Source organism: Acomys minous, assembly GCF_964271855.1.
Source record: "Acomys minous genome assembly, chromosome: 16".
NCBI lineage: Eukaryota > Metazoa > Chordata > Mammalia > Rodentia > Muridae > Acomys > Acomys minous.
In genome coordinates this window covers 40,529,048-40,556,364 of record NC_140498.1, presented here as the reverse complement: position 1 = coordinate 40,556,364, position 27,317 = coordinate 40,529,048, and the positions used below count along the sequence as shown (strand labels likewise).

General features: G+C 54.2%; 3 protein-coding genes across 8 annotated transcripts; 1 reads left to right on the top strand and 2 right to left on the bottom strand.

The window, feature by feature from the left end:
- Positions 1-524: 524 nt before the first annotated feature.
- ZNF598 (zinc finger protein 598, E3 ubiquitin ligase) lies at positions 525-12,140 on the top strand. Of its 4 annotated transcripts, none has more exons than XM_084760956.1 (12): positions 525-799; positions 6,544-6,656; positions 7,038-7,167; positions 7,395-7,606; positions 7,719-7,936; positions 8,453-8,561; positions 8,935-9,122; positions 9,248-9,332; positions 9,433-10,187; positions 10,727-10,883; positions 10,981-11,131; positions 11,219-12,140. In XM_084760956.1, the coding sequence occupies exons 1-12, from the start codon at positions 581-583 to the stop codon at positions 11,570-11,572; spliced, it is 2,691 nt and encodes an 896-aa protein (XP_084617082.1). In that variant the 5' UTR covers positions 525-580; the 3' UTR covers positions 11,573-12,140. The 4 variants fall into 4 exon arrangements, with proteins under 4 accessions (XP_084617082.1, XP_084617081.1, XP_084617080.1 ...); XM_084760955.1 differs by having other exon boundaries at positions 9,412-10,187; XM_084760954.1 differs by having other exon boundaries at positions 8,453-8,570; positions 9,412-10,187.
- A 3,706-nt stretch (positions 12,141-15,846) lies between these two features.
- On the bottom strand, positions 15,847-20,413 carry SYNGR3 (synaptogyrin 3). 2 transcript variants are annotated; one of them, XM_084761660.1, is made up of 5 exons: positions 20,173-20,413; positions 19,805-19,926; positions 17,961-18,198; positions 17,293-17,435; positions 15,847-17,224 (listed from the first exon to the last, which is right to left on the bottom strand). In XM_084761660.1, the coding sequence occupies exons 2-5, from the start codon at positions 19,814-19,816 to the stop codon at positions 17,015-17,017; spliced, it is 603 nt and encodes a 200-aa protein (XP_084617786.1). In that variant the 5' UTR covers positions 19,817-19,926; positions 20,173-20,413; the 3' UTR covers positions 15,847-17,014. The 2 variants fall into 2 exon arrangements, with proteins under 2 accessions (XP_084617786.1, XP_084617785.1); XM_084761659.1 differs by lacking the exon at positions 19,805-19,926.
- A 3,214-nt stretch (positions 20,414-23,627) lies between these two features.
- On the bottom strand, positions 23,628-26,981 carry GFER (growth factor, augmenter of liver regeneration). Of its 2 annotated transcripts, none has more exons than XM_084761642.1 (3): positions 25,981-26,981; positions 25,388-25,584; positions 23,628-24,530 (listed from the first exon to the last, which is right to left on the bottom strand). In XM_084761642.1, exons 1-3 carry the CDS (start codon positions 26,650-26,652, stop codon positions 24,437-24,439), a joined length of 963 nt encoding a protein of 320 aa, XP_084617768.1. In that variant the 5' UTR covers positions 26,653-26,981; the 3' UTR covers positions 23,628-24,436. The 2 variants fall into 2 exon arrangements, with proteins under 2 accessions (XP_084617768.1, XP_084617767.1); XM_084761641.1 differs by having other exon boundaries at positions 23,628-24,535; positions 25,981-26,860.
- Positions 26,982-27,317: the final 336 nt, after the last annotated feature.

Genomic DNA, 27,317 nt, shown 5'->3' with positions numbered 1-27,317 from the left:
GAAGGTGTCAGAGGCTTATGATCCAACACGAGAGAGGTGTGGGGCGACAGAAAGGTAGGTTCTAAAAAGTCGGCTTGATTCAGTCCTTCCATACTATCTTAATTATTTACATATGTAGTTTCTGCTGGGAATGGAACCAGAGTCTCATGCGTGGTAGGCAAGTCTCTGCCACTAAGCTATATCCCCCAGGACGTCCAGTTAAATTTGCATTTCGGATAGGAACGCGCCCAATTATGGCCCATTAGTGTTTGTGTTATACTTAGCTTAACACTGTTCGTGATTCATCAAAAATACCAGATGCCCTGTGCTTCCTCCAGCGTCTCCAGATTTAGGGCCGCGGAAGGCGAAGAGACCCCCGCATTTGTATGACCGAGAAGGTATGAGCAGGAGTCACAGGGCAGAAGGCTGGAAGCAAATCGCACCTCTGTACCCTCAACAGGCCCGGGCGGAAGTCTCAGTGCGCACTTCCGCCAGGCGGGGCGGTTGCCTGGAGGGGCAGTGACGTCGACGGAAGGGGCGGGCCTGCCGGGAGCCAGGCCGCGCCGTGCCGCGCCGGCCGGGAGGGGGCCGGAGCCCGGCCATGGCGGCGGCGGCGGCGGGCGCCGAGGGGCGGCGCGCGGCTGTGGAGGCGGTGGCAGCGCCCGAGCGAGGCGTCGGGAGCTGCGTGCTGTGCTGCGGTGACCTGGAGGCTACGGCGCTGGGCCGCTGCGATCACCCGGTGTGCTACCGGTGCTCTACCAAGATGCGGGTGCTGTGCGAGCAGCGCTACTGCGCCGTGTGCCGCGAGGATCTGCGCCAGGTGCGCCTGTGGGGCGCGCGACGGGGCGCGGGGAGGGGCGGACTCCTGACTCCTGATGGCTTTGCCTGATCGGTGTCCGGCCGCGGCCTGCCCGCTCCCGTACCCGCTCCCGCCAGAGGCCCGGGTGGTCGGTCGGGGCGGCATGCGATCACCGGGCCTCCTGAGACTCGGAGAAGCCAGAGGCGGCCCAGCTAGGGAAAAAGAGGAGCGATGCCTGTGGGAATTCTAAACCTGGGGACTTTGCTTAGGTCCTGGCCGCGGGCAGGACAGGGCCAGGTCGAGAGTCCCCTTGTCTGTGTGTGTTCATTTTTTTCGGGACTATCCCTGGGGTGGAGGAGACAGACACGGGGAACCTCCAGAGGTGTCTATTTTGGAAGCTGACTGCTGTGGGAAAGAAAAAAAGAAAAAAGAAAAGAAAGAGTTAAACTGGACATTTCCAGACTAGTTGGGCTTTCTGGACCCCACCGGTGACCCTTAGCTCTTGAGACAGTGTTTCCATTTGTGGTGACTGATAGCAGGACCTGATTCCCAGGTGCTTGGCGGTCCGCAATGTTAGGAATTTTCCTCCTCCTTACTAGTTCTGGCTTTGCGCTTTCATTGGTGTTTCTGGTTGTCTAGACTTAAAACCCCCTGAGGGGGTCATAGGGCTCCTGGAGCGGTCACCCACACTCCAGCAGTGCCAGCTGTCGGTGGAGAGTACCCAGCTGCACCTTCCTTGGTTTGCTGCCCTTGGTGATTTGTTTGCTTCCAGAATTGTGAGATTTACCTTGGTTGGTTCATGGAAGGTTTTGGGTCCTGGCTTCTGCCAGGGAATCGCCCTTTCCGGTTCTTCGAAGTGATCCCGAGGTAGAAATAAGGTTGAGAAATGGACTTTTCTTTTCTCTCCTTCAGACCTTTTCATTCTTTCTTTCTCTCACTATGTAGTCCTGGATGGCCTGGAACTTGTGCAGACTATGCTGTCCTCAAACCTAGAGGTCCACCTGCCTCTGCCTCCTGAGTGCTGGGATTAAAGGCGTGCACCACTAAGTCCCATATCGGTTTTTTTGTTGTTTGTTTGTGGGGTTTTTTGTTTTGTTTTGTTTTGGTTTTTGGTCTTTCTCTCTGAGACCGGGCCTCACTATGTACCCCTGACTGTCCTAGAACTCATTCTGTAGACCAGGCTGGCTTTGAACTCACAGAGATCCTCCTGCTTCTACCTCCTGAGGGCTGGGAGTAAAGGTGTTCAGCACCACACCTGGCATGCCTGGCTTTTCTTTTTCTATATTTATGTGAAGTGAGTAAGCTGGAATCCTTCAGCAGTCCCCAAGCATCTGTGTCACACTGGGGAGAGCTGGAATGTGGTGGAAAGAGCCTTACCCTCCTGGGTGAGATCTCGGGTTCAGAAACATTCCAGGAAGGTTTTAGCTGGTGGCCTCCTCAGAGAGCCTTGCTGGAGTTTGCTTTGCTGGCCAGTCTTGCACACGCTGATAGGAAAGTCTAGGGTTGTCCAGAACACCTGTAGCTTCCTTCTAGGAAGGAAGACATTTTGTAGGTCGTTATATATGTAGCCCTATCCTGGGCTTTGCGTCTCACTCAGGAAGGGAGTGAACACACACATGTGCCAGCTGTAGCTGAAGTCTACCTTCCCTCACTCCTCCTGAGCTCCACACCCTCTAAGAGCTCTGTGGCAGGGGCTGTTGACGTGACCTGTCAGCTTGCCCTGGCTGGGGTGTGGTTTGGCATTGTGTGCCCCTGGCCAAGCCTGGGCTTGGATTTGGACATGCACCCCCATGCTGGACAGCAAGAGTCCCTGTGGAGTTGGTGAGGAGACCAGACAGTGTGCAGCCCAGCCATTCATCCTGCCTTTTCTCCACTTGTAACCTTGCAGTTGCATCCTCTACCCTGCCTTGTTTCCTACTGAGTCCTGTATTACCCTAAGCGTGTATTGTTTATACCCAGAATCCCACGGTGACCCTTAGTCCTTGAACCATGCCCATAGCCCCTTGATGTGACTTAGTAAAAAATTAAGAGAGATGTGTGTTAAGGTGTCCTGTGGAGCTGGATGGCAGTGGTGCACACCTTTAATCCCAGTACTCAGAAGGTAGAGAGACAGGCAAGTCTTTTGAGTTGGAGGCCAGCCAGGGCTACACAGAGAAACCCTGTCTTAAAACAACAACAAAAAAGAAAACGAAAGTTATGTGGAAGGGACCAGCTTCCCTTGCTGGTGGATCTGTGTACCTTGCTCTTCCTTGCACAGCTGTGGAGTGGGGTCTGGTACAGCAGGGAGACAGTACACAACTTTGAGGCTGCTGGTCTGGTGAAGAACCAGGGCAGTCGGGACTTTGCAGTGCGGCAACTTACGGCGGAGGCTGTGGACAAACGCGTATCCATGCTGAGTGGTGGAAAGCCTTGTGTGCAGTCTTTAGCCCTGGAGAGACGCCCTGGTGACCACCCTTTAGGACCTTCTGCTATTACTCAAGACACACATCTCTAGAGCCATTTTTTTTCATCCTCTTGCTCTCCTAATTGTCATGTCTCTGGACAGGCCACACCCCCACCCACAAGCAGGAAGTGGGAGGGGAATGCCAAGACCTCCCCAGGATTACTCTGAGGCCTAGGTCAGCGGGCGGGCGGTACCTGATGACTCAGTGGTGTTTATCTGTTGTGAATGCTGGTTTGTCATCTGTGGTCCCCTCCCCCCACTCCTTCCTTTGAGGCAGTCTCATTATGTATATCAGCTGTGCTGGAACTCACCGATGTCTACCTGTCTCTGCCTCCTGAGTGCTGAGGTTCAATGTCTGCACCACCATGCCTTTCCTGGCCTTTCCCTTTCCCTCATTGGGCTCCCGCCACGCCTGTTTCTAGCGTCTTTGAGTATCAAGCATGAACGATCCACCTGCCTCCAGAGTGCTGGGATTAAAGGCGGCTGATTTCTTTCTCCCCCACCCCCCCCCCATTTTTTCTTCTTTTTTTGTTTTTTTTTTTTTTTGAGACTCGGTTTCTCTGGGTAGCATTGACTGTCCTGGACTCGATTTGTAAACCAGACTGGCCTTGAACACACAGCAATCCACGTGGCTCTGCCTCCTGAGTGCTGGGATTAAAGGTGTGCGCCACCACGCCCAGCTTCATTTCTCTTTTATGTGTATGTATTTATGTTTGCGTTTTCTTTAAAGAGGATGTTGGTTCACCTGGAACTGGAGTTACAGATGGTTGTAATCCCCTTGTGTGTGGTACAAACCACCACACACAAGTTCTCTGGGAGAGAAGCAGGAGCCTCCAGCCGCTGAGCCATCTTCCCAGCCCTCACTGCACACTTGCGATGCATGGCGCCCCACCTGTCTTTTATCTGTTCTTTATTGAGCACATGTTAGGTGTTGGAGGTGAGGAGTAACAAGGCCCTCTGGCCGACAGCAACAGGCAGACAGCTTCCCACCGCCTCAGTCTCTGGTACACACAGCTGATTCAGAAGCATCCCTGGCTGACCTCTTCATATGGTGCCTAGCCCACCTAGGGCTCCCCAGAATAGCCCAGCCTCACACCCAGACCTGGGCTAGGCTTTTTTCCCTCAGATTACAGCCCAGGCAGATTATTTCCCCCTCTCTTCACATTCCTTTGTCCCCACCTAGCCTCACAGCCATGTCTTGAGGAAGGGAGGGTCTTGCTGGTTGGACTCCTGCCCTGCCCTCTGCTGGGGACACTACAGGCTGCCCTGCTCCTCTATCACCAACCCAGGCAGTCTAGATGGGCAGGCCTGTCTCCCCGCCTGAAGAGGGCCAAGCTTTCCTGGCCATAGCTCTAAGTACAAGTTTCAGATCCAACACCCCACAGCCGCCTGCGCCCTGCACTGCCCATGGCCCTTTGCTGGGCCACTTCCTGTACTTCTCTTTTCCCTTCTTGAGCCAACCCTGTGTCTCCTTCTTACCTCTCAGCCTGAACCAGGTGTGTGCAGCTTAGACCACCTCTATCAGACTGGATGTCTGGGCCTTGCTGGCCCTCTGTTTCTGCTTGGCAGATCCCCAGCCCACTCTGAGTGTCACCTCTGCCCTGCCTCTTGGTTCTTAGCCATAGTGGCACAAGGTAAAGCAGGTCCGGTTGCCGGCCAGGCCCTTTATAAGGAACTCTGCTTTGCCTCTGGTGCTACTCCTTGCAGGGTGTGTGCTGTCCCCTGCTTCTCCTCTGAGCACAGTTGCTCTGGTCGCAGGCTATTCACAGAGATGTTCTGTGGGTGAACGGCAAGCCAATGTGTTTAGGGCATGGATACACAAGGAGGAGGTGGCTAGCACAGATGAGCGACTCTGCTCAGCATATCCTGTCCCTGGCTGGCCAGCAAAGCTGTTCAGGGCCTGTGCCCACAGCCCCAAGGTAGATGAACCTCTTCCATGATAGCCTGAGATAGCACACAGAGTAGATGCAAGTGCACAGCTGAGAAAGGTCCCTGGAGCTAGTGGCAGTGACGGGGGCGGCCCTGGCACAGCTTCCTTTAGGGAAGGAAGTTGATCCTCCGCGACGTCTGTTGGGCTTGGATGCTTGTTGGCAGCTTCAGGGAGTTTCCTCAGATTGCTCTTCTGCCTGCCTTGGAGGAGCTCAGTTGGGGTATGGCTGTGCCTGATGGCTGCTGTGTGGCCCTGCAGTTTGCTTGTGTTCTGTCAGCACTCTGCACAGTCATGACGCTCGGCTCCTTCTGGGTCTGGGCTGCAGAGGCAACCGTGGGAATGGTTAGAAAGCATAGCTGGGTGGGAGCCTGCCCCAGACTGCTTGAAAAGAAACCAGCAGAGTCTAGGGAGCCTGTCCATATTTGGGACCTAGGAAAGCATTTCCAGGGAACAAGAAAGGTGCCCTATGCAGGGGCAATTCGGCCCATGTGAGGAATCCCCACGGTGAGCTGCATTGGTTTGCCTTTAGGGAGAGCACAATTGGGACTGCCATTCAAGGATGGGCTTTTAGCCTGGTGTGGTAATATATGGCTGTAATTTGGATGCTTTGGAAGCAGGGACAGGATTTTTGTTTCTTGTTTTTCGAGACAGTTTCAATGTATAGTGCTGCCTGTCCTGGACTCTCTCTATAGACCAGGCTGGCCTTGAACTCACAGACAGTCACCTGCTTCTGCCTTGGCTTGAATAGAGAGATGTGATAGTGAGAGTCACTGTGGAGTTGGCACTACAAGTCACCACCTAAGGAGCTTGATGGCGAGAAGAGGGGCCCTTGGAGGGTGTGGGGGAAGTCTTGGATATCCAGATCCCTGTCCCGGGGCACCCAGTGTGCGCCAAGCCTTGCCTTGTGCCCTCAAAGGCTTCTCTCCAGTGGCTGTGGTATGTATTTGACTCGTGCCTGGGATTTAGGCAGCCTACAATAAGCAGAAATCATGAGACTGTGACCAGGCCCAGATGGCAGTCTTGTGGGAACCCTTTCTTCTGTGGCATCATGGAAACATGTGGGGGTGTTTGTTTGAGGACAGGGTAACAAGCTGTTGATATACCTGACAGCTGCCAGGCACCCTTTGCTGTTTCCCTAGCTGCTGTCCAGAGTGCACGCCCTCCAACCCCACACCACCCTGTGAAAGTTCTACTCAGTCCTCTGCAGTTTTAGGGTGGAGCTGTGTGTGAAGGCTGGGACTGCAGGAAGCATGGCTGCCTCCTGGTGGAGAGCCTGGGTATCACATCTGATAATAATGCTCATGGGCAGCTTGGGGCTGGGAGGGCGCCTCTTGTGTCTCTGCTTGGGCCTTGGCCGTTCCATCCAGGGCTTGCCCACCGCTGTCTCTGCAGGTGGTGTTTGGGAAGAAGCTCCCGGCGTTTGCCACGATCCCCATCCAGCAGCTCCAGCATGAGAAGCAGTATGGCATCTATTTTGCGGATGGAAAGGTGTTCGCATTGTACAGGTGAGGGGTCCCCAGCTGGGGAGGCCGCAGCTGCCGTGCGTTATGTGATCCCTCTCAGAACCAGAATGGGGGGGGGTACGTGGTGCTGGTGAGGTGGGGAGCAGCTCCTAGCTGTCCACTAAGGTGGCATTGGAAACGAAGGAGGTGTATTTGCCGTTTGTGCCTTCTGAGGGCCGCAACAGTCTGCAAACATTTAACTCACGCTCTGTAAAAACCAGAAGGATATGATTCTTCTCATGGGCCCAGGGCTGGAACCACAGCCTCGGACCCCGTGTCCTGTGCACATAGTCGTCCTCCCTCTGCGTGGGCGTCTGCCGTGGCTCTGTTGTGGACGGCAACACTTAGCGCCCAGCATGGTGGGTGGCTCTGGTGTCTCCCCAGGCAGCTGCTGCAGCATGAGTGCCCTCGGTGCCCCCACCTGCCGCCCTTCAGCCTCTTCGCGGACTTGGAGCAGCACATGCGGAAGCAGCACGAGCTCTTCTGCTGCAAGTTGTGCCTCAAGCACCTCAAGGTATGTCTGCCCCGGGGAACCCCGGAAACCGCCAGGCCCCCGCCCCGAGCCTTAGGTGGCTTATGGTTGGCAAGGAGAGGCTCAAAGTGGCTGCAAGGATCTTCCAGCGTCAGTGGGCTCTAGGACAAATCTGGTACATCAGGGTCCACTTACTGCACTCCATGCTGCCCTGCAAAGTCAGGCGGTTGGGAGCCCCAACCCTGTGTCCAGCCCTGTGTTCTCTGCAGATCTTTACCTATGAGCGCAAGTGGTACTCACGCAAGGACTTGGCTCGGCACCGCATGCAGGGTGACCCTGATGATACGTCCCATCGGGGACATCCACTTTGTAAGTTCTGTGACGAGCGCTACCTGGACAATGATGAGCTGCTCAAGCACCTGCGCCGTGACCACTACTTCTGCCACTTCTGTGACTCCGATGGGGCCCAGGACTACTATAGGTGGGCAGGGCCGGGCTGCTGCAGGGAGTGTAGAGGTGACCCTCCTAGGACTTGCTGGGAGTTAACTGGTTGTACAGTAGATGATCTGTCTTCTGCTGACTCTGTCTGCCAGTGATTATGCATACCTGCGTGAGCACTTCCGGGAGAAGCACTTCCTGTGTGAGGAGGGCCGCTGCAGCACTGAGCAGTTCACCCATGCCTTCCGCACTGAGATTGACCTCAAGGCTCATAAAACAGCTTGCCACAGCCGCAGCCGGGCCGAGGCGCGCCAGAACCGTCAGATTGACCTTCAGTTTAGCTTTGCACCACGACACTCACGCCGGAGTGAGGGTGAGCTAGGTGGCCATAGGCTCAGCAGACTTAGGTACCGGGGCCTTCTGTGGGTACCTGCTCCTCAGACCTCAGACCCAGGTCCCAGTTACACTCCTTGTGCCCAGCCGAGACACGGCCTGTCTCCTCGTCATCCCTTGCTCCGAGCACCTGAGCCTTGAGATAGTCCGGAGCTCCTTGTCTGCCCACTCACACCCCCCCCTCCAGTGTTTTGCATCTTCAGCCCTGGAGCCCCTAAGGTACTTCTCTGCCTCAGGAAACTATTACTGCGGCCCATAAATCCTGTCTCCAGTAACAGGGTCCTGTCCGCACCAAGTGGTATCAATGTCTAGAGGTCACAGCTGGTTTGGATTCTGCAGTGTCTGGGCCTATCCTTGGGGGTCCTGAGCTGTCGGGGTGGGGAAGCCTCTGCCTCGCAACAGGAACGCTGGGCTCAGCATGGTCTGGACAGCAGGGGTTTTTTGGCCCTGCTGCTTTGTCAGCCTGGGACAATGACAGGCTATGTACTGACCACAGGAGTCGTCAGTGGTGAGGACTACGAGGAGGTGGACAGGTACAACCGCCAGGGTCGAGCTGGCCGGGCCAGCGGGCGTGGAGCCCAGCAGAACCGCCGGGGAAGCTGGAGGTACAAGAGGTGGGAGGATTTGCATACTACTGACATTCTCCTGGCGCCACCTCCGCATGGTGGCAGCTGCCAGCAGGCAAGCTGGGAATAGGTGTGAGGTCAGTGGGCTTCAGCCAGAGTTCCTGGGGTTCTGAGGAGAGCGACAGAGTCTGCTCAGCAAGTAGATTGCTGCTTCTTTATTGCTAGCCAGAAGCGACAGAATCTGGGGGAGGAATGGCACTCAGGAGCAGCGTGCAGCCGTTCCAGGAATTACCTGCAAAGCAAGCATCATCTCGGGCTGCAGCAGGGACTGAGCCCAGACACTGCCCATCTGAGGCTGTGCCTTTGGGTCTTGCTCAGTCTGAGGTTTTCCCCAACCCCTACTCCATCCCAGGGAAGAAGAAGACCGAGAAGTGGCAGCTGCTATCCGGGCCTCTGTGGCTGCTCAACAGCAAGAGGAAACACTTAGGGCTGAGGACCGGGAAGAAGGTAGCAGGCCCAAGAAAGAGGAAGCACCCTCCAGGGTGCCTGAGGAGCCCCGTGGCCCCCGGCGTCTGCCCCGGGCTCAGGGTGAAGGCCCAGGTAACCCAGTCCCACCTAATGGCAGCTCTTCCTGGGCTTGGGGAAGGCTGCACTCCCCTAGGTGATACCCCACATTCCCCATGCCCACCCTCACAGCCTTACCTGGAATCATCTCCTATCTGCAGGCTCCAAGGAAGCCTCAACAAATGGTTCTGTAAGCCAAGAAGCCTTCCTAGCCACAGGCCCAGGCCCAGGGGCTGCCTCCTCAAAGTATGTGTGGGAACTGGAAAGGAGGGTGCGGTAGACAGGGGCAGCTCTGGCCAAGGCCTGGTGATAAGCCACTGACCAGTTCTCCCCTCCCTGGACCCAGCACCCTCCCACTGCCCAATCCCAAACTCAAGGATGAAGACTTCCCCAGTCTCTCTGCCTCCACTTCCTCCTGCTGCCCAGGCTCTGTAGGCTTGGCACTGGCTTATCCTGGTCCTCCCAGGGGCAAGAACACCTTCCAGGAAGAGGACTTCCCTGCCCTGGTTTCCTCAGCGCCCAAGCCCAGCCATGCCCCCTCCAGCCTCATCTCAGCTTGGAACAACAGCTGCAACAAGAAAGTGAACCCACCCACCCCGGGGGCCCAGGCTGTAGCTGGTGGCAGTCAGCCTCCCCGGAAGGCAGGGAAGGGGAGCAAGGGTGGCCGGAAGGGTGGCCCAGCCCCAGTGGATGAGGAGGAGGGTGGAGGCCTCACTGTGCAGGAGCTGCGGAGTGTGCCCACCACAGTGGCTGTCTCTTCTTTGCTGGCACCAGCTGCCAACCAGAGTTCAACCAAGGTTGGCAAGAAGAAGAAAGTGGGCTCTGAGAAGTCTGGGGCCACGTCATCCCCACTGCTGCCCCATGATCATACCCCAAAGCCCTCTGGGGCTGAGCAGGTCCCTGAACCCCCTTTGAGCAAAGCTGAAGGGTCAGTGGCTGTCGTTGTCAATGGACATTCAGAGGGGTCCACCCTGGCACGGAATACCCCAAAGGAACCTCCAGGGCTTCCAAGGCCCCCGGGTCCCCTCTCCTGCCCCATACCACAGGAAGACTTCCCAGCTCTCGGAGGCCCTTGTCCACCCAGGATGCCTCCTCCCCCAGGTATGTGTGCCCAATGCTAGTGGGTTCCTTAGGTTTCTGAGAACTGCTAGTGTCAGGCTGGAGGCCAGCCCAAGGTGGGAGTGTGTGGTAGACTCCCAGGTCTCCTGTTAGAGGACTGAGTCCTCTCCATCTCCAAGCGACTGAGTCCAGTCTGGGTGCAGGTGCCCCCTTGAGCTGCCACAGTTAGTTACTTCCTAGTACTTTGCTATGCTTAAGGCTCCTTACAGTAGTCAGCCCAACACAGGCTTCTGGCCCTGAGCCTGCTGGGGGCTGGGTGTGGACAGGCTAATCCACAGGGGCTGGACACCCAAAAGAACTGGGCTAGTTGGGACCACATTGAAGTTCTTTTTTTAGTTTTGTTTTGTTTTTCTTTTTTAAGACAGGGTTTCTCTGTGTAGCCTTGGCTGTCCTGGACTCATTTTGTAGATGAGGCTGGCCTCGAACTCAGTGATCCACTGCTTCTGCCTCCCTGAGTGCTGGGACTAAAGGTGTGTGTCACCACGCCCGGCTCACATTGAAGTTCTTCTGTCACCCTACAGGCTTCAACACTGTTGTGCTCTTGAAGGGCGCCCCATCACCACCCCCACCCCCACCAGGCCTGGTGCCTCCCATCAGCAAGCCACCCCCTGGCTTCTCTAGTTTCCTGCCCAGCTCCCACACAACCTGTGTTCCCAGTCCCCCCACCACCATGAAAGCGTAAGTGGGATGGGCTGCCTGACCTTCTGCCGCTGGGAGCTAGTGGGAGGTGCAGCTAAGCCCCTCTCAAGGCTCAAGGCTTCCCATCTGACCCCAGACTTCAGCTAGCACCCACGCCACGATCCTACTTAGTTCCTGAGAATTTCCGGGAGAGGAACCTACAGCTCATCCAGTCCATCAAGGGCTTTCTGCAAAGCGATGAGGCCAGCTTCAGCAAGTTTAAGAGCCATTCGGGGGAGTTCAGACAGGTGAGGGGACGCAGGGGAGCTGCGTGGGGCGGCCGGCCTGCCTTCGCCTATGGTGGAAGTAACTGGCTGTGGTTCTCTGGATGGCAGGGGATGATCTCTGCAGCTCAGTACTACAGAAGCTGCAGAGACCTCCTCGGGGAGAACCTGCAGAAGATCTTCAGCGAGCTGCTGGCTCTCCTGCCAGACACAGCCAAGCAGCAGGAGCTGCTCTCCGCACACACTGACTTCCGAGATCGCGAGAAACCTCCCAGCTCCAAGTCTAAGAAGAACAAGAAGAATGTATGGCAGACCAACACCCAGCAGCTGGGCCTGGACTGCTGTGTGTGCCCTACCTGCCAGCAGGTACTGGCGCACGGTGACATCAGTAGCCACCAGGCGCTGCACGCTGCCCGGGACGATGACTTCCCCTCCCTTCAAGCCATTGCCAGGATCATCACGTAGCTCCTGCTGGTGAGGACAAGAGCTGCCACACCCTAGCGCCTCCTCTCTCCTTCCTTCCTCTTGCCAGCTGCCAGCCAGCTAGGTAGGGCCCTGGGAAGGCTGAGGCTCAGGCCTCCTGGTTGGCCAGGCTGCCAGGAGGGCGTCAGGAAAGGTCTACCCTGTGCACCATCACTCATAAGTTCTGTCCCATGCTTGGCAGAGGGTCAGTCTTGGTTTGTAGTCTTGGGGCGACTTTGGAATGTGCCAGGGGAGGGAAGGGCTGGGATGCCGGGGCCTGAGCCTGTGGCCATAGCTAGAGGCCTCAGAGGCCTGAAGAGACCTCCTGAGCCGAGCCTATAGCCCAGGCCTGACAGCTTCGGGTCCACTGGTGCTGGAGTCAGATGTCAAGTGTGTTGTGTAAAGAATTGGCTGTTTCATAGGGAATGTTCCAGATTAAAAACAGACACAAAATTGTGCTACTTGAAGTTCAATCTTTTTATGAGACAAGGTAAATCTAAGATCTCAAATTGCCTCTGACATTTTATAAAAGACAGTTTATCTTCAAATAAATTTATTTTGCAGTACTGCACACAGCTAGTGTCCTGAGTATCTCTCTGCCCCTGAGTATATCAGGAAGCCTGGGTACATAGACTTTTACTATATGCCATGGCGCAGGGTCAACCATGATGCCAGGAGGCCTGAAGAAGTGACTTGGTGGCAGGGGTTTGTTCACAGGAAGAAGCTGCCAAGCTCTGGGTCCTACATGGGGCTCTGGTGCTAAGTGGTTTCCCAGAGCAGACTGAGTGCTCATGAAGCTGCCTTTCAAAAGAGGCAAGCAGAGTGGTCCAGTGGGTAGAATTGCTTGCTGCCACTCTTTCTTTCTTTCTTCTTCTTTTTTTTTTTTTAATATTTTTTATTTAATTTTAATTTATGTGCGTTAGTGTAAGGGTGTCAGATCATGTAGTTACAGTTGTGAGCTGCCATATGGGTGCTGGGAATTGAACCCAGGTCCTTTTGAAGAGCAGGCAGTGCTCTTAACCACTGAGCTATCTCTCCAGCCCTTTTTTTTTTTTTTTCTTTTTCTTTTTCGAGACAGGGTTTCTCTGTGTAGCCATGACTGTCCTGGACTTGCTTTGTAGACCAGGCTGGCCTCGAACTCACAGAGATCCGCCTGCCCTTGCCTCCTGAGTGCTAGGATTAAAGGTGTGCACCACCACCGCCCGGCTCTTTTTTTCCTTTTTTGTTTTGTTATTTTTCTTTTTTTTTTCTTTTTCTTTTTCTTTTTTCTTTTTTTTTTTTTTTTAATTGTTGTTGTTTGTTTTTTCGTTCGCCCGTTTGTTTTCGAAACAGGGTTTTTTTGTGTGGCCTTGGCTGTCCTAGACGCACTTTGTAGACCAGGCTGGCCTCGAACTCACAGTTGATCCGCTTACCTCTGCCTCCCGAGAGCTGGGATTAAAGGCGTGTGCCACCACGCCCAGCATTTTTGTTTTTCCAAGACATGGTTTCCCTATGTAACCAAGCCCTGGCCACATAGATGCTGGGACTTGAATCTGGGTCTTCTGGAAGAGCAACCAATCCTTCCAGTCAGCTATTTTTATTTTATGTGTATGTAAATGTACTGTGCCTCGGTGGTACCTGTGGAGGCCAGGAGAGGGTGTGGATCCCCTGGGCCTGAGTTGTAGGTGGTTGTGAGTCACCATGTGAATGGTGGAAATCAGGCCCCAGTCCTCTACAAGAGCAGCAAATACTCTTAACTGCTAAACCAGCGCTCCAGTGCCCTACGCCTACCCCTAATGATGTGTGTGCAGGGGGTTGGTATGTGCATAGAGAGGCTGATGGACAGCCTCAGGTTTCATCCTTAGGAATGCCATCTACCTTTTACAAAGAAGGGCGTCTCAGGCTGGAGAGATGGCTGTTCTTCCAGAGGACCCGGGTTCAATTCCTAGCAACCACAAATGAGCTCACAACTGTGACTCCAGTTCCAATGGATGGCATCCTCACACAGACAGACATGCAGGCAAAACACCAATGCACATAAAAAGAAATAAATCATCTTTAAAAAGAAAGAGGCCAGGCTAGCCTGGTCTACAAAGTGAGTCTAGGACAGCCAAGGCTACACAGAGAAACCTTGTCTCAAAACAAACAACCAAACAAAAACTAAAAACAACAACCTTTTTTTAGGGCCTCAGTGGTTAAGAGCACTGACTACTCTTCCAGAGAACCCAGGTTCAATTCTCAGAACCCACATGGCAGCTCACAACTGACTTCAAGATCTGACACCTTCACACAGACATACATGCAGGCAAAACACAAATGCACATAAAATAATCACTTTTTAAAAGGTTTATTTATTATGTATACAGTGGCCGCATGTACACCTACACACCAGAAGAGGGCACCAAATCTCAATACAGATGGTTGTGAGCCACCATATGGTTGCTGGGAATTGAACTCAAGACCTTTGGAAGAGCAGCCAGTGCTCTTAACTTCTGAGCCATCTCTCCAGCCTCCAATAAATTTTTGTGGTTTTTTGAGACAGGATTTCTTTGTTATTCTTAGACCAAGCTGGCCATGAACTCAAAGTGATCCGCTGCCTCTACCTCCTGAGTGCTAGGATTAAAGGCGTGCGCCACCATGCCTGGCATTAAATTTTTTATTTTTAGGTTTTTTGTTTTTTTTGTTTTTTTTTTGAGACAGAATTTCTCTGTGTAGCCTTGACTGTCCTACTCTCACCTAGTAGACCAAGCTAGCCTTGAACTCACAGCAGTCACCTGCCTCTGCTCCCTGAGTGCTGGGATTAAAGGCGTGTGCCACCATGCCTGGCTCTAAAGACTGTTTGGGTCCCAGGACCCTCATAGCATCTCACTAGTATTTGTAACTCCAGTCCCAGGGGATCTGACACCCTCTTCTGGCTTCTGTGGGCACCAGACAGCCATATACATAGTACACATATATACATTTGGGCAAACATTCATATGCATAAAAAGTAAAATTAAAGTGTATAATACAAGCCGGGCGTGGTGGCGCACACCTTTAATCCCAGCACTCGAGAGGCAGAGGCAGGCGGATCGCTGTGAGTTCGAAGCCAGCCTGGTCTACAAAGTGAGTCTAGGACAGTCAAGGCTACACAGAGAAACCCTGCTTCAAAACAAACAAACAAACAAAAAGTATATAATAAAACCCTTTTTGTTTTGTTACTCTGTGACAATTCCCTGATGGAATTGTCACAGAGTAGCCATTATGGTCTTGCTCTCATCCTTGAATGCAGAGCGGGGTGAATAAAGGCTTAATTTTCTCCTATCTAAGAACTAATCAGGCCCAGCCCTGCTTACCTTCCAAGGTGTGTTTGAGATAATATGGCTAGAGACAAAGTCTAGTTAACAGAGGCCTTAGGAAGGAGCCTGAGAGAACTGGAAAATGCTACAGAGATCAAATAGTCAAGAGCTTAGGAAGGTGACTCACATAAGCAATGAGGCCACAGGCTTTTCCCCCAAGATGCCCATATACCTTACAGACTTCACCATCAGGCTGGTCTCAGGCTGGGCCAGTTCTGAACAGCACCACAACATTAAAAACACAGTTGGCCAGGCGATCCCAGCACTTGGGAGGCAGAAACAGGCAGACTGCTGTGAGTTCAAGGCCAGCCTGGTCTACAAGGTGAGTCCAGGATAGTAAAGGCTACACTGAGAAACCTGTCTTGAAAAAAAAAATCACACTTGGCTGGAGAGATATCTCAGAGGTTAACAGCACTATCTGCTCTCCCAGAGGACCCAGGTTCAGAGAAAGTGTGTCTCCAAAAAACAAAACAACAACAAAAAACCCATAGCTGACAGTCACCCAGTTCGAAGAAGCAGCCTGGAAGCACCCAAGTCAATTACTTGGTAAAGCAAAAATACATTTGTCAAAGGAGTGGGAAAAAAGATGTTGAGCTTGGGCGGGGTGGCCACAGGGCCTTAATCCCTGCACTTGGGAGGCAGAGGCGGATAGATCTGTGAGATCCAAGCCACTCTAGTCTGCAGATGGAGTTCCAGAACAGCCAGGGCTACACAGAAAGCCGGTCTTGAAAAAGCAAAAATAAAACAACACACATACACTACAACAGAAAAGAAAAAAGTCAAGAAGAAAAAAGATGAAAGAGGAGAGGGCTTCCAGCATTCCAGAGAGCCTGCACTCAGTGGCAAATTCCACCAGCCCACCTTCCTACCCCCTCCTAAATTGTGGGCCCCCAAACCCTCAGGCCCCAGCCCCCCAGCACAGGAGGAACAGGGCTGAAAAGGAGTCTGGGAGCACCTTAGTCATGGTCAATGCTTTTACCGTCTTTATTGTAAAGTTGCAGTTGTAACAGGGGACACTGAAAATACACAATCACGGATTGTTCTTTCAGAAGAGAGAGAAATAGATCCATATATACAAAAATTGTAAACATGATCACTTAAATATCCACATAATTCATCTATGCTACAACGTACAGGGGCGCCATTCAACTGCAACTCCCCGGGGAGGCATTTCGTGTGAAGAAATGAGACACGTGGCAGCGCGTTTGCCTTTGACTCGATGTGAAAAGCCAGCTTCAAGCAATGCATGAGTTAGTCTGCTACGCACAGGGACCCACACTTGGTCTGGGCCTTACAAGGAGATAGGTGATAAAACAGGAAGGGACTGGTTCAGGAAGCCAAAGTTAAGCCATTTACAGGAATGACTCTCCCCAGTGACACACTAGGCAGGATGAGACCTTTAGTCCTTTCCTTGTAAGAGGCTTGGCCTGCCCGGCACCCAGGTGCCCAGCTGCCTCACCCCTCCCTAAGGAAGGTGCCCAGGCCCATAGCTGTCTATGCCTTCCTGGCCAGAAGCACCCACGCCTGGGTAGGAGCCACACAGAGAGGGGCAGCTTATGGGGGCGCTATGAGATGAGATCTGAAGACTGAGTCACAATCACAACACCGACAGGGCAGAACTGCTCTAGGGATCCTGCAAGAGGAAGTGGAGGGAGGAGCCTCTGCACAGGGTGGACCACCGTGATAGGAGCCAGGGCAGTCACTGCCACAGGGACATGGGACTGGAAACAAGGACCATAACCTCCACCTAAGGGTACACTTAGTCTGCCTCTCTCCCTGGTCCCCAGAAGCCCTTGCATCCTACCCTGAAAGGCAGGCAGACTTCTGGCCCTAGAGTGGACAGGTGAGCCCCTGGTTGGCTGACCCATGAAAGGAATGCCTCCCAGGCCAGTCCACTCCAGGACTCTTCTTGGGGGGGGGGGGGGCCTTAGGACTGCGACCTCTGGCTAGGGGGAACTTTGTGGGGACAGTCCAGGCACCCCAGGGAGGCTACTCTCCTTGGTCCCAGAGGCCTACCATGGCCACCTTCTCTGTCCCTGGCACGGTAGGACCCAGGAAAGGTCTCAGGAGGCCTTGAGGCCTACGATGGTGAGGTGGCCTTCCAGCCCTGGCCGGAGCCTAACAGCTACTAATAGGCAGGCACCTGGTACCCTTTGGGGCTGGTGTCCAGGGTCTCGGTGAAGGGCGGGCTCTGGTATGTCTCTGTGCCCTCCACACCACTGCCCACTGGGTAGCCTGGGTAGGCCTGGGCAGTCCCAGCGCCTAGCTGATCTGTGGCAAAGAGAGACATATCGGTGCCTAGGCGGAACCGCTGCAGGGCCTTCACGGTGAGCGCCACCTGGATAGGGAAGCCAGGGTCAGCTGGGGCAAACCTGGAGATACACATCCCACAAGACCCGCACTCACCCAGCTGAGGACGGAGAAGAAGCTGAAAGCGATGGCGGCCCGCGCCGCATCCCCGGCCTGCGCGGTGCCTGGCCCTGGCGCTGTGCGTTGCCACTGATTGGTGAGGAAACAGAAGCCTACGAACCACAGGAAGGACCAGGCCCCTGCATGGGAGAAGGGGGGAGGGGGCGGTGCTGGTGATCAGACGAGAATCCGCGCTCTAGTTGAACCACAGAACCTGACCCATTCAGGGAAATTCAGCGTCCTTCAGTTTCATCAGCAAATCGCCATTCACGCGACCTCCAAAGCCCCGCCCCTCCGAAGCTTACCCTTACTCTGCGCACCAGGCACGTCTTTCTCTAGACTGGCCACGAGCCCAAAGAGACCCCAGGTGCTCTCAATGCAGTGCTGCGACCCTGTACCTCCAGGTCGTTCCCTCTTGTGGCTGGGTCCTACCTGCTCAAAACCCTGAGGAGCATCTCTCAGCCTGCCACAGCCCCGGAAGAAGCTCCGCGGCGGTCCCCGCGCCCGGTCCTGGTTCCTAGAGTCCCAGTCACGTCCATGCAAACACCCTAGGGTCTCCCCGGTTCTGTCCGGCTCTACCCTTTCCCAGAGGCCAGCCACACCCGTCTCGCTCAAGCACCGGGTCCGCACCAGCCCCACTCCCTGCATTAGGCCCCGCCTCTGACCTGAGAAGCCCAGGTCCAGTAGCACTGCGCGGCGGCGGTCTCGGACGCTGCTGATCTGCTGAAAGCGCACGTCCAGCAGCAGGAAGGCGGCACAGGCGATGAAGGCTCCGAGACCTAGCACAACGCCGAAGCGGCAGGCGCCCGCGTTTCCGTTGAAGATGCAGCGCAGCTCTGGACCGCTGTCAGAGTTCACGTAGCCCTCGTTGACAATCGGACCAAACACAGCGATAGAAAACACCTGCAGGCAGCAGGCGGCGCTTAGGGCTCCGAGGCCTCCTCGCGCCACTCTCTGAGGCATCTGTTGCCTCTGTCAAGAGTCCAGGTTTCGAAGGCTGTCCCAGAGTTCCCAGGGAGCACTGAACTCATCTCTTCCCATCCCCTCGTGTACTGAGTAATTATTGAAAATAAAGAATCATTTAAAGAGTAAAAATCCAAAAAAAAAAAAAAGAGTAAAAATCGCTACTTTACATAGGTTTGCACGGAGGCGCTGCGTGCCTGTAATCTCAACACTGGGAAGGTGAAGTAAGAAGGATCAGAGGAAGACAGCCTTGGCTACATAAGACTCTAATAAATCAAGAATACAGGGCTGATGAGATGGCTCGATGGTTGGCTGGTCATCCCAGCACCCAAATGGCAGCTCATGACTAAGAGAGGCCCTCTCCGGCCTCTGCTGGTACTAGACACACACATGGTACACAGACACACATGCAGTCAAAACACCCATAAACAAAAACTTCAGAGGCACCACTCTTCTTATCCCCTTTGTAAGGAGGCATATGAGGGTTCACGTTTCATTTCTCAGGGTCACATGACTGCTAAGAGGCCTCATTACTCTGCAGATCTTGGAACCGATAGTCACCCAGAGTCTACTTAAGTGTGGAGATGGGAGCCTTCATCTATCCGGGTGACTTCCGGGGCTGTGGTGAGCCAGGGCACTATGGAGGGTGAAGGCAAGGGGCAGCGGTCTAGAGAGATATCCAAGTATACCACCAGCCTTTCCCCTTTTGAACCTGACCTCTGCACACAGGAGCTGTGTGTGTCTGCTCCCCAGTGTGCCCCAGGGTGTAAAGTAGCCTCGCAGGAATGCTGGGTCCAAGCATGTCCACCAGCAACAGTGGACACTTCAGAAATGACTGCCGCGAGTAACTGCTTAGTTACTATAATATCAGTCAAGAAGCATTTGGGCTATAAAGGTGACTACCGGCGTCTAAAGGTTTGAACCAACCTCAGTACCTTCTGCGCACCAGTTCTCCCGGGCGGGATGGAAGCAAGCCACTGTCATTTTAAACCAGACACTTCTATGTCTAGGCAGTCCTGTGTTTCCAAGACATGTCCTCCTGCCTTAACTGCCATCATCTCACTCTTTCCTCACCCAAACGCCTTGATAATGCAGTCATGGAAAAATGCCACCGCATGGACATGTCCCTTGAGAGCAATCCACAAGTCAGGACCAGAAGAGTGTTCCTCCTTCAGTCCACGAGGTCCTGGGGGGTGGGGGGGAAGGGCTGCCCCACCCTGGGAACCGCCCTCCTCCAAGACAGGCATGGAGATTAGGATGCGTGCCGGCTGGACAAAAATCCAGAATTTAGCACCCATCTCCTAAATCTTCTGCCCTAGGACAGACAAGACACATACACCACCAGTCTGCTGCTACCAAGGCCATCTCCAGGAAGCCCTCCCAGATGAGTCCCTTCCAGCCACATCAGCCAGGAGCCCTCTTGTCCTTCAACTCACAGCTAGACCTGAGGGGTCTAAGGAAGAACCACCTCCCTTCCAAAGGAGCCTGGCCAATTTGTTATTGGGCGAAGGGAAGGAACTGCGTATTCCCCCCTTGGCTCCCATACCCCCTCTTCCATCTGGAATTTAGTCCCTGAATCCCTCGGAGATTCACATCCGCAACCCTGTGCCCGCTTCCAAGTCGTGGGAACCGGAAAAATGAAGACTGAGGAAGGGGACTGGATTAGACCTAAAGAAGAATTGAGGGTAGGGGGAGAGGTGACCTCTCAAGGTCTATTGGTGACAGCGGTCCCTTCCCCCCCGCCCGCAGGTGGGCGCGCCTAGCCATGTGACGTCACCCCAACCTGCGGCCTGGGGGGAGGGGCCGGCGGAGAGGATGGTGAGGGGCGACGGGCAGGGGGTGGGTGAGGGTGGGGGACAAGAGATGCTAGGAGAGGCGGAGTACCGGGAAGGGACCTGCTTAGGAGCTACTCACCCAGGACACGACCCGCAACAGGGTCTGGGGCCGCCGCGCGAAGCTCACGGGATCAAAGGCAGCTCCCGCACGGCCGGCGCCGAAGGAGGCTCCCTCCATTGCGGGACCTGTGCCTTTTGTCCGTCTGTCTGGCCGGCCAGCCCTGCCCTAGACCTCTCCCGGCTGCTGCTGAGGCTGCTGATGCTATGGATGCTGCCGCTGCCGCCACCTCCCGGGAGCGCGCGTCGGCTGCGGCGGGGGCGCGCGGGGCGGGGCTGAGCCAGCGCCCCCGACTAGGTCCACGCGCTGGGGCCTGAGCCCTGCCCTGGATCCTTCCCACTCCCTCTCTCCCCTGCACGACAGAGTCCGAGATGGGGACATTCTCAGGAGACACAGAGCTAGGTCCTGATGGGGTTTAGAGGTGGGCAGATTTTGCCATAGCCAAGCGCATCGGCGGAAGGACAAGCACATCACCAGGCTTCTCTGACCAGGAGGGCCTTTTGGTGAGTATGTAAGGGGAAACTGAGGCCGCAGCATCTTGCGCTTTACATTCAGGGAGAGGGAACTAGCCCCAGCCTCAGAAGACCAGAGGTAAGTCACTGGGGGCCTTTCTCATGATAAAATGAAAATAAAGGTACATGTGAGGAAAGACGCTCCTGACCTCTTTCTGGCTGAGAATCAAGAACATCTTAGCTCAGAGATGTGCTACCCACTGTGTTGCCTGTGGCTCACATCCCCATGCATTCCTAGGTTGCACCTTTCCTACTGGGATCAGGTGGGGACAGGGGCTTCTACCTTCATGGCACTTACTTGTCTGGGAAGCAGAGTCCACTGTGGTCAACAAGAGTTAAGGTTGAGCATCTCTGTTCTCGTCCTCTGACCGGGTCATGTCTTCTAGAAACTCTCTGCCATCTCTGGTCTCCTAGATTGATCTGTAGCTAATTAATCCTGATTTCAGGGAGAGGAGAAGCAGCCGGAGATAAGATTTTGTCCCATCTGTTGCCTAGTTACCGTAGCTTCCGCTGCCATTCCCATAGACTCCAGGCTGAGTACCAGACCCACTTTATCCTCTCTCAGTGCCAGGCTGGTAGAAGACTGAATGGCTCCACTTCTGTGGTCACAGAAGCTGGGGTGTAGCAAGAGATTTTTGGTAAGACCCCTAGTTATTTGTCTGTCTTTTTGGGACCAGAGCCAAGTATAAGCAAAGTTTACACACACACACACACACACAGACTCCATAGTGCCAAGCACCTTACTGGGATCTGTTGTGCATTCCTCAGAGGGAAGTGTGGCTGGAGGTACCTGCTCCAGTCCCTAGGAAGCCAACTGGTTCTGGTCTGAAACTCTTCAGTCTAGTCAGACCACAGATGCACAGAGCAGGTGCGGCCCACCTGTGTGGCCAACTCCCTGACACTTCCAACCCCATCCCATCCCGTCTCCTCTCAGCTGTAGATAGATGTTACCACCAGCTTCCCCCTTTCCTCCATTACTTTCACCAGCACCCAAGCATGCAGCATGTTTTTTGTTTTTTTTTTAAATACAGTTCTTGGCCTGGGTATTTAGCTCAGTGGTAGAACAGGCTGCCTAGCGTGCATGGGGTCCTAGGTTCAGCTCCCAGTATCACCAAACAAACAGCTCTTGGTCGCAGTTCTAGGTGTTCCTCTCAGCAGCAAATTCAAACTGTTACCCATCTGCCTCTAGACACCCCCCCTTTCCCTCTGAACCTCCCAGATAATCAAGCCCCTACCTTGCATCTGATCAGACTCCTCCACCTATTTCAGAATCAAGCTTGATTCTCTTGGTTCATTGACACAGCTTACACCACCCCCAATGTCTACTTTATAGCCTTTTTTTTTTAAAGATCTATTTATTATGTATACAGTGTTCTGCCTGCATGTACTCCTGCAGGCCAGAAGAGGGAGTCAGATCACATTATAGATTGTTTAAGCTACCATGTGGTTGCTGGGAATTGAACTCAGGACCTCTAGAAGAGCAGTCAGTGCTTTTAAACACTGAGCCATCTCTCCAGCCCCCTCCCCCCTTTGTTTAATCCCCTCATTACTGTAAATAACCCCCAGGGAAGCATGCTAATCATGGCTAGATCAGTCACTTGTGGGCCTGAGCAGCCCCAGAGCCCTCCTCTGTGGTTGAGACAGGGCCTCACTATGTACTAGTGGGATTGGTGTGCACCACCATTGCTGGGTGCTTAACCCTTTGTGTTCCTTCTCTTACTCTGAATGTGCTGAGAGTTCTCAAATACCAGCTTAAACCATAACTTTACACTACAGTTCCCTCGTCTTGACATGAATGCCCCGCCAAGAGGGACAAAATGAAGGTTTTAATTTTATTAATATTGATATTAAAATTAGGGTTTCTCTGTGTAGCCTTGGCTGTCCTGGACTTGCTTTGTAGACCAGGCAGGCCTTGAACTCACGAAGATCCACCTGCCTCTGCCTCCTAAATGCTGAGATTAAAGGCAGGCAACACCATGCCTGGCTTGTGTATGTTTGAGGGGTGGGAAAGGAAGACCGGCCAATGACACAACAAAGAAATGTTCTGAGGATTTCGCCTGCATGTATTTCTGTATGGGCTTTTGTACCTGGTGCCCATGGAGGGCAGAAGGTATTGGATCCCATGGGACTAGTTACAGATGGTTGAGTTATATGGGTGCTGGAAGAGCAGCCAATGCTCTTAAAATGTTAGAGGCGTGTGTGTGTGTGTGTGTGTGTGTGTGTGTGTGTGTGTGTGTGTGTGTTGTGTGCAGACTTCAGGGAAGCCAGGACAAGGGGGAGTGAGGTGGGAAAGGCGCAAAGCCAGCCAGCCGTACAGGCAGTATGTCTTGAGGCGACCACAGCTTTAACAGGGAGTCCTTGGTTCCCCGGCATGGCTGCATCGAGCCTCACCAGAGAGCACTCCTGATAAAGGGGCACCTTCTTTGCTGGCTGCTCCTGTCTCCTCTTTTTGCCATTAGACTCCTCTGAGAATTCTCTATCGAAGCCAGCTTACCTAAGGACCTCCTTAGGTGGGGATGCGCTACTGGAGGCTCAGGTCACCCCAGCTGCTCCATAGTGACTTCTGCCAGAATTTACTTCAGACAAAAGGACCCCACTAGCTGGGTGTGGTGGCACACACTTTTAATCCCAGCACTCAGGAGGCAGAGGTAGGTGGACCTCCAGGACAGCCAGGGCTACACAGAGAAAGCCTGTCTTAAGAAAGAAAGGCCGGGTGTGGTGGCGCACGCCTTTAATCCCAGCACTTGGGAGGCAGAAGCAGGTGGATCGCTGTGAGTTCGAGGCCAGCCTGGTCTACAAAGCGAGTCCAGGACAGCCAAGGCTACACAGAGAAACTCTGTCTGGAAAAAAACAAAAACAACAACAACAACAACAACAACAAAAAAAACAAGAAAGAAAGAAGACCCAACTAATCACAGGATAGCAAAACCAAGCCACAGTACAAAAAGCACAAAGAAACCAGGCCCAAAGTCACTTCATTTTATTTTAGTCTCAGACTCTAAGGCAGCTGTTTTCCAGGATCTTCTGCTGAAATGCCCGTCATAGCTGAGCTGAAGAAGACCACGTGCCAGGCAGACAGTGGGCACCATGATGGGTACACCCTAAGTGAAAAAACCCTACTAGAGCTGGGACCAGATACAGGATACCTAGCTCAGTACGACGCTTCAATTCTGAAATGGCCACAGGGTTGCCAGGGTCACAGCTCTGTAGGCACCCCAGCTGTGCAACAGGAAGGCAATGGGCCAGCCTATCTTGCTACGGGACAATTATGTCCCAAGTGTACAAAGGGCAAGAGGCTACATTATAAAGACACAAAGACATGTGACTCAGCCGGGCACTGGTGGCGTAAGCCTTTAATCCCAGCACTCGGGAGGCAGAGGCAGGTGGATCTCTACGTCTCGAAAAACCAAAAAAAAAAAAAAATAATAATAATAATAAAATAAAAATAAAGACACGGGACTCCTACCTCTCACCTTCAGTCCCATGGGGCCTTGGCTGAGGACGCCACCAAAATGTCTGTATTGGGCACCTCCTCTTCTTAATCCTGTGCATAGGGTCCCCCACGGGCAGTGTTCTAGGGACCTCCCCTCCCCAACCACCGAAAAACAAGCTTTGGCTCAGATGCATTTTAATCAACGGGCTGTCCCTCTCTAGCCGGGTGGCCCATCGATCCTGCATAGATGGCCCCCACATGCTCCGCGACAGTCTTCTAGTCACAGGAGCCATCCCTCCAGCCGTCACGCCATCGCTCATCAACTCTTGAGCAGTCGAAGTCAGGCTTGCCCAGTTTCCGGTTCACCTCGTTGTGCAGGCGGCACAGCCACTGGCTGAAGGATGCGCGAGTGCTTGTGTCTGGCTGGTTTCTGCCTATCCTTTGTGAGAGAAGCAAAGGAAGAATATAAGGAGATGCATGCGGGGCGCCTGTCCTTGCCGGTGCTCGGGGACAGGGAGCTGGGGCACTGCTAAGAACTAAACTCGGAGATGCCGCCATGGTCCCAGGGACTGGGACCACCCAGAGTTTCCTGGGCTTGGACTGACTCCCAGGGCCGCTCACACTCTCTCCTAATGGCAAGAGCCTAGAGCAAGATAAACTAAAGCAGGCATTTTACAACCTTGTAACAATCAGGGAGGCTCACCCCAAGGTCTCTAGCCCCGGGCAGAGTATACACAGGTGGAGCCAGGCCCTGGGGCTGTTTCTTATTAGCACCAGGGGCTCAGTTCAGCAAAAGATTCCCCCTCATTCCTAACTGTCTAGACGGCAACTGCCCGGCAGGTCCAACCTAGAAATACCTATGGAAAGCAGGTTAGGCCTTTGAGAGTGATACAAATTTATATCTTTCCCCCCCCACACACCCACCCCTTTTTTTGGGGGGGGGAGGTTTAAGGGTTTCTCTGTGTCACAGCCCTGGCTGTCCTAGACTCGCGCTGTAGACCAGACTGGCTTTCAACTCACAGAGATCCACCTGCCTCTGCTGGGATTAAAGGCGTGCGCCACCAGGCCCGGCTCATTGCCATTTTTAGGGAAATTAGGCTACGTGGAGTCTTAGCCAATCTGCCCATGAGGAATAAGTCAAGAAGTGGCCAGGAAGTCCTTCCTAAGAGGTTTAAGATGAATGATCGGACGTCCCTTTTGGTGATGATCCCTCCTAGCAACCTGTCTCTTCCACATCTATTTTTCTAGCCCCTCCCCCCCATGACATCAGCCTCCTTCAGTCATAACTTACCTCTTCCTTATGTCTTCCGCACACTCCTCGCAGGGGTAAAACTTGGAAAATATATGTATGAACTGGGCCATATCCTTTTGCTGTTGTGGGGTAGGCATGTCCGGGTAATAGGCGGCCAGCGTGTGGAGGAAAGCCCAGGTGTGGCGACCCAATTCCTCCCGATCCGGTGGACAGTCCTCCCTAAACTTCATGCCCCGCTGCAGAAGTAGGCCGACTGCGTGTCAGTTCGTTCTTACCCAACCAGAAGAAGAAGCCCATGACATTCCAACCCAGTGGCAGATTGCTTGCGTTGAACGCCAGAGGCCTTGGGCTCGGATTCCCAGGCTCAGCAAATATACTAATAATAAAGGAAACAAGAACGCTCCCTTTCTCAGCTGGCAGCCGACTAAATCGATCGGGCCAGCCAGAAGGCTGAAAGCTCAAAGTCCCAGCCTAACGGTGTGTGTGGGTGAGGGAGGGGGTGGACATGTTCGGGCATAGCCAACCCTGAGGGCTTGGAGCCTGGGGAGGCCTGAACGGGCACCCGGAAACCAGATGTGGGGCGGGGGATGGGTGGGGGATCGGGACCCGGCGGCCAAGAGGGGCATCTGCACCTTCTGCTGGGTCCGCATCCACGACTTGAAGTCCACGCAGGCCCGGCACGGCCGCTTCCCGTGCTCCAAACCTTGTGGCGCCGGAGCCGCGCCAGAGGTGGCGTCCGCGGCGTCTTCTCTATGCCGTGCGCCGCGGCCCCGCGCGTCAGTCACCAGGTCGTCGGTGGTCTCGGAGCGCGCGCCGCCCGGCAGGAAGGAAAAGAGATTGCCGCGAGAGAAGCCCGCGGGCTCGCCGGGCGCCGCCATCTTACCGGCGTACCTACGGCGGGGCGGAGAGGGCGTCCCGGAGGCCGACCGAGCAAGCGCGCACGCCACGGCCACCGCGCGGGAAAGGCTGCCCGGGGCTGGGCTCATGCCGGGGCAGGAGGCGGGGCCTGGCGGCGGGGCGGGGCCGGGGGCCGTGGCGGCGGCGGCCCCGGGCGCGGCCGGGTGGGAGGCCTCGGTATGGGAGGAAGCGGAGCGGGAGGCCCCGGCCGAGGCGGCATAGGTGGCTGGGGCTCGGGCTCCGGTGGTCCTCCTGCGCCTGGTCGCCCGTCGCGAGCCGGACGCGCGTGGTCCATGGTGGGGCTCGGGCTTCCTCCAGAAGTGTAGTGTGTTGTGGAAGGCGCGCTGCGGCTGTGCTGAGAACTCGGGCTGAGACGAGGTCCGAGATGCTTCTCGCGTCACCCCCATCGCTTGGCTCAGACCCTTACCAGGGGCCAAGTTTTAGGCCCCGACGTGCCCACCTACACGCTTCTGGGTGCCTTGGCAACGTGCGACGGGACGTGGCCTCACAGAGACCGGACAGCCTCAGTGGCCAGGGGCGACCTGCGCCCTAGTTACTGTACACCCCTATTCCCTCGCCTGTAAGTTTGGGAGAGGCCGCGGAGTAAACCCTGCGGGTGCATCCCCAACCTATAGTCTGGATAAAGTATTATTATGCCTACTTAAGCGGCAGCCTCAGGGGTTTTTTTTGTTTGTTTGTTTGTTTTTTGGAATATTTATATTATTACAGGAAAAAAATTTTTGAGACAAGTTGGGTAACTTCGAACTCTGTATGTAGCCAAGGGAAGAAGATGTTGAATTCCTGAATCTTTGCCACCACCACGATATCAAGTGCTTGATTTAAAAGCCTGCGCCGCCACAGGAAGAATTCCTTCCCCGTGTATTCACTCACTCATTCTGCAAATATTTGTACAGTGACTACTGGGCTCCAAGTGCTGTTTCCGGCTCTGAGCAGAACAAGGAACAAGCCTGCCTCTTTACCCTTTACCCGGTGGTGAAAATGGGAAAAACCCAATCACCAGAATAAAATTTATTTACAAAACTGGTGAAAGCTGTCTGTGCATATCATGTGG